At 36.5% G+C, this 14,307-nt stretch overlaps 1 protein-coding gene across 3 annotated transcripts in view; it reads right to left on the bottom strand.

The window, feature by feature from the left end:
* LOC128985710 (armadillo segment polarity protein) overlaps window positions 1-9,616 on the bottom strand; it is a 29,240-nt gene extending 19,624 nt beyond the window's left edge. For all 3 annotated transcript variants that reach the window (XM_054405509.1, XM_054405511.1, XM_054405510.1), the window contains exons 1-4: window positions 9,503-9,616; window positions 2,245-2,303; window positions 1,791-2,000; window positions 779-966 (exon numbers count right to left, since the gene is read on the bottom strand). In XM_054405509.1, the coding sequence (XP_054261484.1) occupies window positions 779-966; window positions 1,791-2,000; window positions 2,245-2,278 (432 nt within the window). In that variant the 5' untranslated portion in view covers window positions 2,279-2,303; window positions 9,503-9,616. The remainder of the gene's footprint in view (window positions 1-778; window positions 967-1,790; window positions 2,001-2,244; window positions 2,304-9,502) is intronic.
* Between the last annotated feature and the right edge of the window lie 4,691 nt (window positions 9,617-14,307).

The raw sequence follows: 14,307 nt of genomic DNA, 5'->3' as shown, positions 1-14,307 counted from the left end.
TAAGTAACATAATAAACTAAATAAAGATGTTTTTACCACAGATTCATCTGCCATGTATCACACGAACAGCAAGACTTCCTAAAGGCTACTGCTTTCAACCAAAGGGGGAAGTATTTGCAACACTCTCAACCCTCTTCTATTGCTCAACACCTTTCAATGCAACATCACGGATGTCAGACTGGTTCCTGTTTGTATTACTTTTATGGTCATATCAGTCAACCTGTGTGCCAGTAATGGGATCTAGGCTTACACGTAAAATGGAAGTCCCCAGAATAGTTTATAATTCCTAGGATTATTTTAAAAAATGAAATCATATTGGAATTATCATTTGGTTATCGTTATTCTGGCAAAAAAATTAATAATTAAACACAACTATTTTTTTTCTTTAGACCCTGCAAGTCTGTTGTTGGAACCATGAAAACCGATCCAACCATCTTAGTAAACAACTAAGAATGTTTATGAGGATAGCAGCAGCAGGCTTACCTGATTGGGAAAAAGTATACTCTGGCACAAGAAACACAACACTTAACTTAACACTAAATTTAGAAAATTTCATTGTCACAGACAGTATTTTCAACCAAGCGAGGTTTTAGTTGGACAGAGACGGAGAGAGAGCTCTTTCAAACTTGCTTTCCCATTCAGGTTAAACTAGGCCTACAAACTATTGTCACAAAGATATTCAAAACCTAGGCCTTTGTGTTTTATGTTAAATCCTTAGTAGCTATAATTTGGTTTAATTTCATCATGTCGTTTTATGAAAGATATTACCAGTTCTTACCTGATAGTTGATGAGGTTGACTACAGCATGTTTCAACATTTGACTTGGCTCTGAGAGACGCTGCACAGCTGTAGGCTGGGCCTGGTCCAGCTGGGTTGACGGGATCTCTATTCCTTCCTCCAGAGTCTCAGGGAACATGGCTGCTCTCACACGAGAAGACCTAGTTTGCGAAAGCTGCTGGTTCATCTCTGTCAACCAACAGACAATCACGTAATGGAGGCAACATATCAAAGATCACTTCCAGAAATTGTTTAAAACACAAAGAAATTTGCCAAAAGGGAATATATTTATTTTATTTCAGGCCTTCACATAAAAGGGGTTTGATAATAATAGTTAGATTTGTACTTAAACCATAATTAGAAACACCATACCAGGTTTATGTTGGATCGCTCTTAAATTTGTTTTTGAAGGTAGGCCTATCTCATTTGCTGTCCACCTCATATCTGAGGTTGATAGCATTCCTAAAACTAAAAGTATGTAGCCTACTTCCAGAGTGACTTTTAGTGTCAGCTAGAGTTAGTTTGCGAGATTTCTGTCAAACGTTTCATCCCTCTCTCTAGGTTTCACCATTTAGACTTCCCATGTAATGTAAAAATTTGAAGCAAAAAAATGTTATGCAATCTGTTGAAATTGTCACGAACTAATGACAATATTCTGTGTTGTGATAAATCAACCAGCTGTTTGCTATGATACTGCATTGGTTTTAATTAATATTGAACCCAGTACACTAATAAACTCTGGTGAGATGGTCCTGAACTTCATCTATTTTCTTGGCTTCAAACTTTCATATCACATGGGAAGTCTATTCTGTGTATAGCGGTTTCACTCACTTTTTAGGCTGAGACTAAGTAAGAGCTAAACATCTGGTAGCAATCTCTCACTGATGACGCAGGTAATGACTAAAATCACTGATTTCTAATGATACCAGGTGCCAAAGCCTAATACTAACTTAGTCATACCTGACTTCTTTACAAATATAATTTTCCAGTTATACTTCAAACACTGAACTCACCATCAACTTGTTCCTGGGTGAAGCCCTGAGTAAAGCCCTGGTCAAGGTCAAACATGAGCTGATCATTCTCCAAATCGTCCTCCTTGCCTGTCAGTGATGGTGCTTGTGTAGTGGCGCCACTGTGGATACCAGAGTCTCCCATGTAGGAGTTCTGCTGCCACATCAGGGTTTGTTCTTTCACACTCGGCATGTTACCATCCTGGTAATTCACTGGAATACACAACAGTCATTTAAACAACTAGTACTGATAGTTGGTATTCTATTAATAGATAGACCTAATTACATTACATACCTATATCTAGTCTCGTTACAAAATGTGTAACTATTAATAAAATTGTAGTAATAAGTATATTAATTATTCCCTGATAGTTGATGAGAATAAACTGTAATCGACATTAATAAAAATTTAGCACATAAAACTAACTCTACACATCAGAACAATAACTTAACTTACTTGCACGGCCTTGAGACTGCATTTGGTAACTCATTGTGAATCAACTTGCCAAACAGCTCCTGAAAAAAAGGTTGTTAGAATATTATTTTTGAACTTAAAAGTTCAAATCTCTGGAAAAGTAGCCTACCATTACCAGAGGAGTTCCTACTTACAACTGTGCTACGGTACATCAGTAGGCCTGGTGTTTAGAAAACAGTCAAGGCAATGACAAACTTTAATCACCAATCTCCTTTACGGCATAACTGTTAATAAGTTAGTCACGATCAAGTCTCAATTATCTGACCTTCCCTAGTATTCAATTGTATTAAACAATAGAGTACACATGTTTAACTCCCAGAAAGTTAGCAACAAACTCTACTTAACACTAAAAACCAAAAGTACCAAAAGTAAAGCAGTTGTCCTGCTAACCAACTGGTGCTCAAGTAGTTTGTCAAATCAAACCAACGAGCGTTAGTGATGTTGTGACCTGCTTGCTTTTAGTTGCAAACTACCCGTTCAGCGTTCAGCCGATGGTGGCGTGATAGCTCAGTTGGCTAAGGGTTTGCACTGAGCAGTGTTGCGTTCTTTCGATTCAATTCCCGTACGTGTGCAATCCTGGCTAAGCTCAATAAGTTTAATGTGTGGCTTAGCTGGAGGGAGAGGCCCACCTTAAATAAACTGTGTAGTGGCCGACTTGGGTTGAAGTTGACGGCATTGTTGAGTTTAATAGGGATTGCACAAAACACCTTTTTTTCTTTTTTTTTTCATTGGTAGAGGAGGAGCAAACGCTTTTTTGCTTTTATTGTGGTTAAAAATGGGCATAGGCTTATCGGCTTATATGTTTCAATGCCTACATGTAAACAGCAATAATACTACTACATAACATAAAAAACTACCTACTTAAAAAAATAGGTCCTAATAATAATTTTATCATGTTTGATCATATTTTCAGTCACAGTCCCCTTAAGTTAAAGAGTATTAACTATGTATTTTGAAAAATATACCTAGCCTACTAGCAGTTTTGAAATTAAACGAGATTAAGCATCTAGGCTAACTTAAGCTGGGTTTTCCTAGACGCGGAGTCGGCCAGCGGAGAGCGGACAACGGAGAGCGGAATTGAAATTAACGTGGCATTCCGCTCCGCTGCTAGGAAAACAGTAACATTAAACTACCTAAGACCAGCTGAGTCCGCTCTCCGCGTTCCTCTCTCCGCTGGCCGACTACGCGCCTAGGAAAACCCGGCTTTACCTAAATGAAACCTGAATTTATAGATCAACATTTAATGTCAATATTGTTAATATGGTATAAATTTAGTAAATTTACTAAAGTTAAACTAGACTAGTTTATATTTATTTTTATTTATAAGTTTGTGATCTAGAGTTTCCAACAACCCCTGTAGGAAATTGAGCACTGGGCAGGGTTGCCATACGTCCCGGAAAACCGGGACTGTCACCGGTTTTAATCTCCATGTCCCAGTGTCCCGAAAAGGCATCTCGGGACACGATATTGTCCCGGTTTTGCAAAATACACGAAAGAGCGAGGTTTCTGGAAAAGGGAAATTTATATTGTGCTAGGGATATTTCATGCGTGGAGTTGTTAACGGTTGGTAACTAGTGCCTAGCCTACCGGCTACCGTCAACCTGTCTGTGTCCTGCAGACAGCATTGACGACTAACGACCAGTGGCAGTGCAGTAAATCACAACTTCACTGAGTATGCCTACACTCACTAACACAGTTGTTCACAGCCACGTTCTGTACTCACTAGCTAGTCGCTATTGTATTTATGTGATTTTGAGTATATTTTACTAATAACTAAACGAAAGTGAAGTGAATGACAACAATGCCCAAGAGGAAGTGTCATTTTCGTGACAAATACACCAAGGAATGGACTTTTATCAAGAAGGGAAGGAGTGAAGAGGAGACTTATTGCACTTTCTGCAACAGCTTTATCTCGGTGAGTCACGGAGGTAGGACTGTGACATTGCAGACCACATAAAAACAAACAAACATAAAGCCGGTCGGTGCACAAGGTGCAACATCTTCCTAGCAGATTACAAATTTTTTTGTGAAACAAGATTCTAAGATGTCATAATGGCGGCTGCAGAGGTTACAACAGTGTAAAACACCATCACTAATTTAATTCAGTAGATTGTACTAATAAATTGAACCCCATATCTGATTCTAAAGCTGCAACAAAACAATCTACAGCTCGCACCAAAAGTAGGCCTACTGCAATTACATATAAACAATGTATTGGCTCCACACGCATTAAGCACTTGTATTTCAGAACTCATATTTTCCTTTTATATGATGGAATATTATGGAATATTTCCTTTTATGGTGTTTCAACCGATGCCAGTAACCACAAAGCTGAAAAAATCTTCCCGACCCTGTACTAGTTCAATATTTCAAAGAAAATAAAGGAATAACCAGTAAAATAATCAAGATTTCCTCTTTAAAAAATGAATGTCTTAACAAGCCTAGCTGAAGCAAACCTTCCCTTAGATAAGTGTTCATCATTTTGTGTCTTATTCTGTGTATAGTCAATGGTTCATACCAACACAAATTTCGGAGGTTTAAACAGGCAAGGGGTAAATAACATTTATCACAAACTCCAAAGCAGCTTGGTAAAGGACATAGGATTGGATGTCCTGCACACATATTGCACAACACAGTTTCTAGTGCAGCTGATGTCCTTGCAGTGGATGTTGAAACAATAGTAGTCAAACTTTTCAACTATTTCTCAATTTACACAGTCCAAGCTGAGGAGCTGAATGTTTTTGTGAGTTTGTAGCTTAACTTACAAACAACTTTTGTACCACTCCAAGACAAGATGGGTTTTTCTTATGCCTGCGGTAGAACAGATTTTTTAGTTATGGGAGGCTTTGAAATCTTACTTTCAAAAGAAAATCCCTCCAAGATACTTCAAGACTTTTTCTCTAAGACAATACACGAGGCCTATGTGTTGTTTCTTCACAACCAGTTGTTGCTGTTTCACAAGCAAATAAAGGCAATTGAATCATAAAACATCTCAGTTGTTGAAGTTAAATTAATCCTTAACAAAACATCAAAGGCCCTCAATGAATGGAAAGATTCACTCTTTATTGGTTTTCAAACCAAGGAAATCTTAAATAAACAGAAGGTTGAGGATAAAGATGAGTTTATGGAGGAGTGTAAGGACTTTTTCCAGACAGCTTGGGACTACCTAGGCAAGTGGAGCGAGTCGCTCCAAGCGTTTATCAACATTCAACTGGTTGGTGGTCAAGACCACACCAATGGAATGACATAGAAAAAACGCTGGCTTATTTCACATCCAAGAAAATTGCATTTCTAGAAAGTGAAGTTGTTGTTGATCAATTTGTTTGCCTGAAAAACAATATCCGATTGTCAATTGACAAAAACAATGCCAATGAGTATGAAAATAAATATGAAAGATTAAGTAGAAAGTGGGTAGAATATTTCAAGGGTATGACGGATAAAAGTCAGTATTCCCATTTTTTGAAAATTTACGAGTGGATATTTTCAATTCCAGAACACAATGTAAATGTTAAATAAGTTTTTTCATTAATGAAGGCACAATGGTCCGACGAACGTAACCGCCACTCTGTTTAAAAAACTGTACAAAATATAGCCTATTAATCTGCATGTACAATTTCAACATAACATGCATAGAATTTTACGATTATGTAAAGAGCCAGCCAGAAGTTTTAAAACACAAAATCATCCAAGCAAAATCATCCAAGAAATACGAGTGGTATTCAAAGTAAAAGAGTCCTGCCCGTGGCCTTGTCTTCCAAAATCCTAAATCCTTTCTTCAATGAGCAGGTTGAGTGGTATGGCCCCGATCAAAACCCTAAGTTTAATCGTATCATGCGAAACTGTGCTGTATGGCTTCCCTACTTTCAACAAAACTCTTCTTTGCATACTCAAAAGTTTCCTTTTCAAACTTATCTTCCTAGCATCCGTAAAGCATTGCTGGCTCAACACCCTTTGTTCAGTGTCATCAAATGCTTCCAAGTCATGTCTCTATTGGCTCTGACCTGTTCTGCTCATTTTGTGTCTAGACTCCTTTTATTTTTTTACACATTTCCTCCACATGTTTTTCAAAGGTCATTCCTATACCTACAGTCACTCCTTAATCAAGCCTGACGAAATGTCAAGATTCCTGTTTTTAACACAACGTGTATTCTAGATTTTTTGCGACCCCCCCATCCTACCTTCCGATAAAATCTAAAATCAAATATTCTTTTCGGAGATGAAAAACATGTTTTAAAATAATATCAATAACTTTTGATCATTATTCTTATGCACCCATCAAAAATAATCATGCAGATGAAAATAGATGCCATGCCTTAGAATAGATAACATTGGATAAAGAATTATTGGTCCGTGGATACTGATACTCTCCACTCATTAAATAATAGGCCTATCCTGTTATTTGTTTCAGTAAAACAAAGATCTAAAAAATTATGTAGGCCTACCACAAATAGTATACCTGCTGTGCTGTCAGTAGAATTTAAAGTTCATTGGACCTCCACCTTCATAATAAACGTGTTTTAAAGTGAAATATCAATTTTTAAACCACTAAAAACAGAGTAGGCCTACATTTTTATCTTATCAACAAATCTAATAAATCATTAGGCCTGGTTCACACAATCCACATACCTAGCTGACTAGGCTGTGACTAGGTAAGCCCGACTGGGTAACGTTGACACAGGATACACCGGTTCACACGAGCGACATGTCCACAGACTAGATGAAAATATCGATATCAAAAGATCCATCACTGGTGCACAATTAGAACAATGGGAAGAATGCGAGCTGCAGCGCGACTACCCGATCGCTTGTGTGAATGCTCCTATAAGGCTACGTGTACTGCTATGCCGCTAGACTGGGTGACTGGGTAGCTGCCACGAGTGACTGGGAAGCGGGGCCCGACTACGTTTTGAGACACCAAGCTCGAACTCGGCTAGCTAGTCGTCGCCCTATGCTCGTGTGAACGGCTCCATTTGATCCTGTGGTCCGCTACCCAGTCGGGCTTAACTAGTCACAGCCTAGTCGGCTAGGTATGTCGCTCGTGTGAACCGGGCCTTACTAGCCGGCCCGTGCGATCCTTCTTGAATCCTACTTATTAAAATACACAACATGCAGTACAGTTAATCCTGTGGATCAAGTTCATCGATGATTTAAGTATGGGTTCTCATTTCAGGAATAGATGTGGGTTTACATTTTAGATAGGCCTACCTAATTAATCTTTTCAAAATACAATGTTACGACATTTACGTTTTTTACATGTTTACGGGACGTATTTGTAGTGTAAATTTCAAAGTACGGTACGGTATTCATCTGTTCAAATGTAAGCAAACATTTTCTCCCTAAGAATAACACGGAAACTTTGAAGGCCACTGGGGCAGAGCCCTGATAGAACATTTTTTGTTTGATGGCAAATCTACATGCCACGACCTATCCAATGACACCTTAAACATGGTCATCGGTTGCATGACAGCAACAAAACAATGAGCCTATCACAAAATTCATGTTGGCCTTTTTAAATATATAGGTAGATAAGAAATAAATTATTTTGTCTTTAACATCAGCATTTGATGATGATGCTTACTGGAGCTTCTAAACTTTTATAACTTTTAACTGTTAGGATGTAATGGTTTATCACAAGGCGGTGTAAGGTATCTTTACTTTAGCAGAATTTATTTGCTCAATTGAACAAATTAGACTAATAATTAGAAACTTTTCTTACCAAGTTGTACTTAATGCGTGTGATCATGAAATGAATACTCAAGGATATATCGCCTTTTAGCATGCTCTCTCTAACTGTTAGAATCACAATTCAATTTCCGGAACATCCACTAAACATTTTATATGGGTTTGGGCCGCTTTCCCTTAAAGAGTTTAAGTACTGACATTGAGTTCAAGTGAAAATGACACTGGCACAGGAAAAAACTAAGTTAGACCTAATGCAGGTCCAGGTAGGCTACCTTAAAGTTATACAGTAGGCCTACTGTAGGTTAAAACATAGACAAAAGAATAAATATAGACTGTCAAAGGAAGCTTCCAGCGCCCACCGTTAGGAGTGCCATAGTTACGGCACACACCCCTGCAGGCAAGGAACGCAGAAGCCGTATGCTAACGGCAGACACTGCAGCGGTGTACGCCATAACTAGGCTACACGACACTCCTAGTGGTAGGCGCCGGAACATATGCTAACCGCAGCACTGCTGCTGGTCTATATTCATTCTATTTACAAGTCTGTGTTTAAAGTAAACCCTTCGTCAGTGTCTTTGATTTTAAAACAAGATCGGTGACACACTGAGTCTCTTTTCGGATGTTGAAAAATCAGGCTAGAAAAACATTTTTTTTTTAAGGTATAAGTTAGGCTACATTAATTAATATATAAAAGCGTGTGTACCTATTAAAAACATGTAGGTACGGTAATCAACAATATTGTACCTAGGCTACATGAAATCAATTGAAAAGCTTAAGTAACTTACTTTAACTTACATATTTATAGGCTAGCAAACAAAAACAACACGATCGGTGACACATAGTTTTTTCCGGGGGTTGAAACATTAGACAAACAATGTTGGTGCTTTGGTCCTATGCATGTTTAGTGAGATGATTCCTAACTTATGTTCAGCTTTAAGTTATTGAATGGCGCTTTTGAGCGTTACAGCGATTACTTAAGTTAGTAAGCCTAGCTGTGAATTGGAAATGTAACAACACTCTGCGATTAGCACAGCACCTATGCTTGCCAGGTGTAACTTGGCTTAAGTGTAGACGAAAGGCTCTGTTTTCTATCTTTAAAAAAAGTTTTAACTTCCACAGTTGAACAAAACCAAAATTACCACACATCCTAACTTAAGCTAGGCCTAGCCCAGAACAGAATCAAAAATCTGTATTCAAGCAAAAAAAATAATTCAATAGCTGGGATAGGGTAGGTTAGAGGCTAGGCCTAGGATAGGGCTAAGCTTATGATAGGCCTAGTATGTTTGTAGAACCCTACTTGCTGACTCTCCCTATTAAATATTGTATATGTGAGTTCAGTCAGCTTAATTTAGTCGGGCCTAAATAAGTAACTGTAAACAATGATTCATTAAGCTTATTTATAATCGGGAAATAATTAAGTTAGAACTGAACTGTAACTTACAACGATACAGTAGGCTAGGCCTACACCACACCCAAAGAAGTCACTTAAAATACCTTAAATTTATAGTCAATGAGCCAAGTAATAGAGGTTTAAGTTAAGCAATAAAAGAAAACATACCTGTTGATTTACAGGAACTGAAGGATGTCCTCAGTGAAGTGACTCAGTTCAAAAAATCTGAGTAAACTCTATGATTCACCTTCCGCTGCACTTGTTTCTAAATAATGGCCACCTACAACTATTGTTTACAATCGTCTGCAAGTGTCAAACTAACAAAAGTAGTCCCTTTGAACTGATCCTGTTGTCACAATTTTACTGAATAGTTTATTCATTAAACCATGTTTAGTGTTTAAAACGGTATAATAAAATAGCTGTTCCTTTGATGAGATGAAGCATATGTATTTCTTTCGAATTTTAATGAAACAATCTGCATCGTCCGCTTAGTATTACTCCGCCTCATTGATTTTAAGAGAAATTCCTTTGATCTGTGCTGCTCCTAGCCGTGATCACTGGAACTACATTTCTCCCTTCATCCGTTTCCATAATATTATTTTTGATGACCTTGAGTCCTTGTCCTTACATACTGTAATTATCATCTTATAAAACTTGACAGGGTTTTTTTTTATTTTAAAATTCTAAATCAACAACTTAAAAGATTTTTATGATTTTTGTGTTGAAATAAAGAATTGTTTTAAAAGGAATTGGGAATGTCGATGCCATAAGTATGGTATTTCAGTTTTTTTATTGAGTTTTAGGTTTTAAAAAGTCTAGCAGCCGACCTAAACAAATTGAAAGTCGCCTCAGAGCTATATTTTTGTTTAATTAACAGCTGGTTTCAAACTGTCATTGAAATGTCTTAAAACGTTACAAGTTTGTTTACAAAAATTGGTACCGGTACTTTCCTGTTAAAGGGAACATTCATTATTAATTATCGATGATTTTTTCGTTACATCGATATTTTAGTTTTCCGATCCATGATATTGTTTAGGCTAAAATAGTCTATTATATGGATTAATAAATGAAACTGTTCTAAGCTAACCTAACATAACCAACCAAACTTTCGGTACAATTTTAAAATTCCGTTTGGGTTTGATAATAGAAAAGGCAAGTTAAACACGGAATTTTTAAATGTTACAGCAAGTTTGGTTAGTTTTGTTAGGTTATTTTTTTTAACAGTTTCATTTCATTATTGTTTCTTGATACCATCGACAAATAGTTTGTCTATGTTGATAACTTTACTGAACAATAGTTATCGTAGTTGTCAGCTGATATGTTTCAATTAGTTTATATCGATACTAGCTGTAACCCACGGGCTTTGCCCCGTTTAACTTCTTAATTTTCAAGATTATCTCGTTCGCATGGCTCAATCACGTCCTGGTTGAAGTTCGTTCGAAACGCTCACTCACCTTTAGGTTGGAGCTCGTTCGCTGCGCTCACTTGCCTTCACGTTAGCTCGTTTGCTACGCTCATTTGCCTTTAGGTTAGCTCGTTCACTACGCTAACTCGCCTCCAGTCCAGGTTGAAGTTCGTTCGCTATGCTCACTCACCTTTTGGTTGCAAATTAGCTGTTGTCATAAATGTAAAAGAAATAATAGTGCTGCACCCTGTTGGTAATCCTTGTAACTTTAATGCTATTGAACATCATAGAATAGAACCAACTTGTTTAATTGAAACAGCTGTTGAGATTCATTAATTCCATTTCTCATAAGGTTAACATGGGAAACTCCAGAGCCACTGGGGCGGAGCCGATTGGACGGATCACGAAATTGATGGTGTATAAACCTATTCCATGAAATTCTACACGTATGCAATCGGTTCAGCGGTGTCTGAGTTTACCACTGCCAAATATATATATACTAGCAGAGTACCCGTCCTTCGTACGGGGTTGGCATATAAGTTTAAAATGCCTATTGCAGTTATGCGTTTGTAATGGGGGAGGAGAAAGTTTGATAAAATTTGCTTCTTTAAATTGACGGTATACTATGGTATTACACTAATATAGCCATAATGTTCTACCACTTCACCTAAAAAGTAATAAAAATAAATTATTAAAAATTCTTAAAAATCACAAATTATTCATGACATTAAAAACATAAAGATAACTGTAAACAATCCTACTCTGACAGTTCTCATTACATAAATGCAAAAAAATATAGTGCTGCACCCTGTTGGTAAATCTTATAACTTTAATCCTTTTGAATATCACAGAACCAACTTTTTTAGTTGAAACAGCTGACTAAATTCTTTAATTTCCTTTAAGTATGAATACTCATAAGGTTAACATTGGGAACTACAGAGCCACTGGGGCGGAGCCCGAAAGGAATTTTGAGATAAGAATATGCCTATATGTTAATCGGGAATGTGAGCTATCATGATGCCAAATTTCAGCCCAATCCGTCCAGTGGTTTATGCGTGATTGAACTTCAAACAAACAAACAAACAAACAAACAAACAAACAAACAAACAAACACACAAACTTTCACATTTATAATATTAGTAAGATAAGATATACAGGGTGTCCCGGAACTCTCTACCAATATTTTAGGGCATTGTTCCTGGGTAAGAAACATATCTAAATATCATATTTAAATTGTCCGGAAGTCCTTAGTTACTCAGATAGCCGCCATTTTGTTTTTTTCACTTATTATTTTTTTCTGAAAATTGGTTAAACATACGCAGTTGAAACTTTGCAACAACATTTATGACAACTAGACAAAGCTACAAAAAAATTATGACGATTTTTCAAATTCATAAAACAAAATGGCGGCTGTTTAAAATTTTGTTTCTTAAATTACTCGAAAACCGTTGATTTTACAAAAGTTTTACAAGAATAACTTTTTTAAGGCAATTTTATTAAAAATCTATCGACACCTTAATCTTTAAGATCGGACGAGTATTAACTGAGATATGGCAGTTTTAGTGGTCCGTGAAGTTGGCGTACCCATATTAGCGTATCCACTTTTGATCATACCAATCGTTAGTTCATCGTTAGTTCTCGATAGTTCCCAAATTTTTTCGTTAGTTCTCAAAAAATAAAAAAGTTATAGCCTATTATAAGTGGGTACGCTAACTTCACACTTCCGGGTTCTAGCACGCGCCGTTTTCTAAGGAGAAATGTTTACATCTATATACCAATCGTTAGTTCTTCGTTAGTCCTCGATAGTTCCCAAATTTTTTCGTTAGTTCTCAAAAAATAAAAAAGTTATGAGGCATACAAAGTGGGTACGCTAACTTCACAATTGTACAATTTCCAGCGGGAACAGTTTTTTTACTATAAATGCCTATATCTATATACCAATCGTTAGTTCTTCGTTAGTTCTCGATAGTTCTCCAAAATTAACGTTAGTTCTCAAAAAATAAAAAAGTTACGAAGCATAAAAAGTGGGTACGCCAACTTCACAGTTATAGAATTTCCAGCGGGCACAGTTTTTTACTATAAATGACTATATCTATATACCAATCGTTAGTTCTTCGTTAGTTCTCGATAGTTCTCCAATATTTACGTTAGTTCTCAAAAAATAAAAAAGTTAAGAGGCATACAAAGTGGGTACGCCAACTTCACAATTATAGAATTTCCAGCGGGCACAGTTTTTTTACTATAAATACCTATATCTATATACCAATCGTTAGTTCTTCGTTAGTTCTCGATAGTTCTCCAAAATTAAAGTTAGTTCTCAAAAAATAAAAAAGTTACGAAGCATAAAAAGTGGGTACGCCAACTTCACAGTTATGGAATTTCCAGCGGGCACAGTTTTTTTACTATAAATGCCTATATCTATATACCAATCGTTAGTTCTTCGTTAGTTCTCGATAGTTCTCCAATTTTTTCGTTAGTTCTCAAAAAATAAAAAAGTTAAGAGGCATACAAAGTGGGTACGCTAACTTCACAATTGTACAATTTCCAGCGGGAACAGTTTTTTTACTATAAATGCCTATATCTATATACCAATCGTTAGTTCTTCGTTAGTTCTCGATAGTTCTCCAAAATTAACGTTAGTTCTCAAAAAATAAAAAAGTTAAGAGGCATACAAAGTGGGTACGCTAACTTCACAATTGTACAATTTCCAGCGGGAACAGTTTTTTTACCATAAATGACTATATCTATATACCAATCGTTAGTTCTTCGTTAGTTCTCGATAGTTCTCCAAAATTAACGTTAGTTCTCAAAAAATAAAAAAGTTAAGAGGCATACAAAGTGGGTACGCACTCTTCACAATTATAGAATTTCCAGCGGGCACAGTTGTTTTACTATAAATACCTATATCTATATACTAATCGTTAGTTTGTCGTTAGTTCTCGATAGTTCTCCAATTTTTTCGTTAGTTCTCAAAAAATAAAAAAGTTAAGAGGCATACAAAGTGGGTACGCTAACTTCACAATTGTACAATTTCCAGTGGGAACAGTTTTTTTTACTATAAATGCCTATATCTATATACTAATCGTTAGTTCTCGATAGTTCTCCAATATTTACGTTAGTTCTCAAAAAATAAAAAAGTTACGAGGCATACAAAGTGGGAACGCTAACTTCACAACTATACAATTTCCAGCGGGCACCGTTTTCTGACTATAAATGCTTATATCTATACACCAATCGTTAGTTCTTTGTTAGTTCTCGATAGTTCTCCAATATTTACGTTAGTTCTCAAAAAATAAAAAAGCTACGAGGCATACAAAGTGGGTACGCTAACTTCACAATTATAGAATTTCCAGCGGGCACAGTTTTCTAAATAAAAATGCTTATATTTATATACCAATCGTTAGTTCTTCGTTAGTTCTCGATAGTTCTCCAATATTAACGTTAGTTCTCAAAAAATGAAAAAGTTACGAAGCATAAAAAGTGGGTACGCCAACTTCATAATTATAGAATTTCCAGCGGGCACAGTTTTTTTAAATAAAAATGCTTACATCTATATACCAATCGTTAG

Source organism: Macrosteles quadrilineatus, unplaced genomic scaffold, assembly GCF_028750875.1.
Source record: "Macrosteles quadrilineatus isolate MER2022 unplaced genomic scaffold, UCM_ALF_1.0 Scaffold_2__2_contigs__length_208266976, whole genome shotgun sequence".
Classification (NCBI taxonomy): Eukaryota; Metazoa; Arthropoda; class Insecta; order Hemiptera; family Cicadellidae; genus Macrosteles; species Macrosteles quadrilineatus.
The sequence above is the reverse complement of the archived record's forward strand: the minus strand, read 5'-3'. Positions and strand labels throughout refer to the sequence as shown.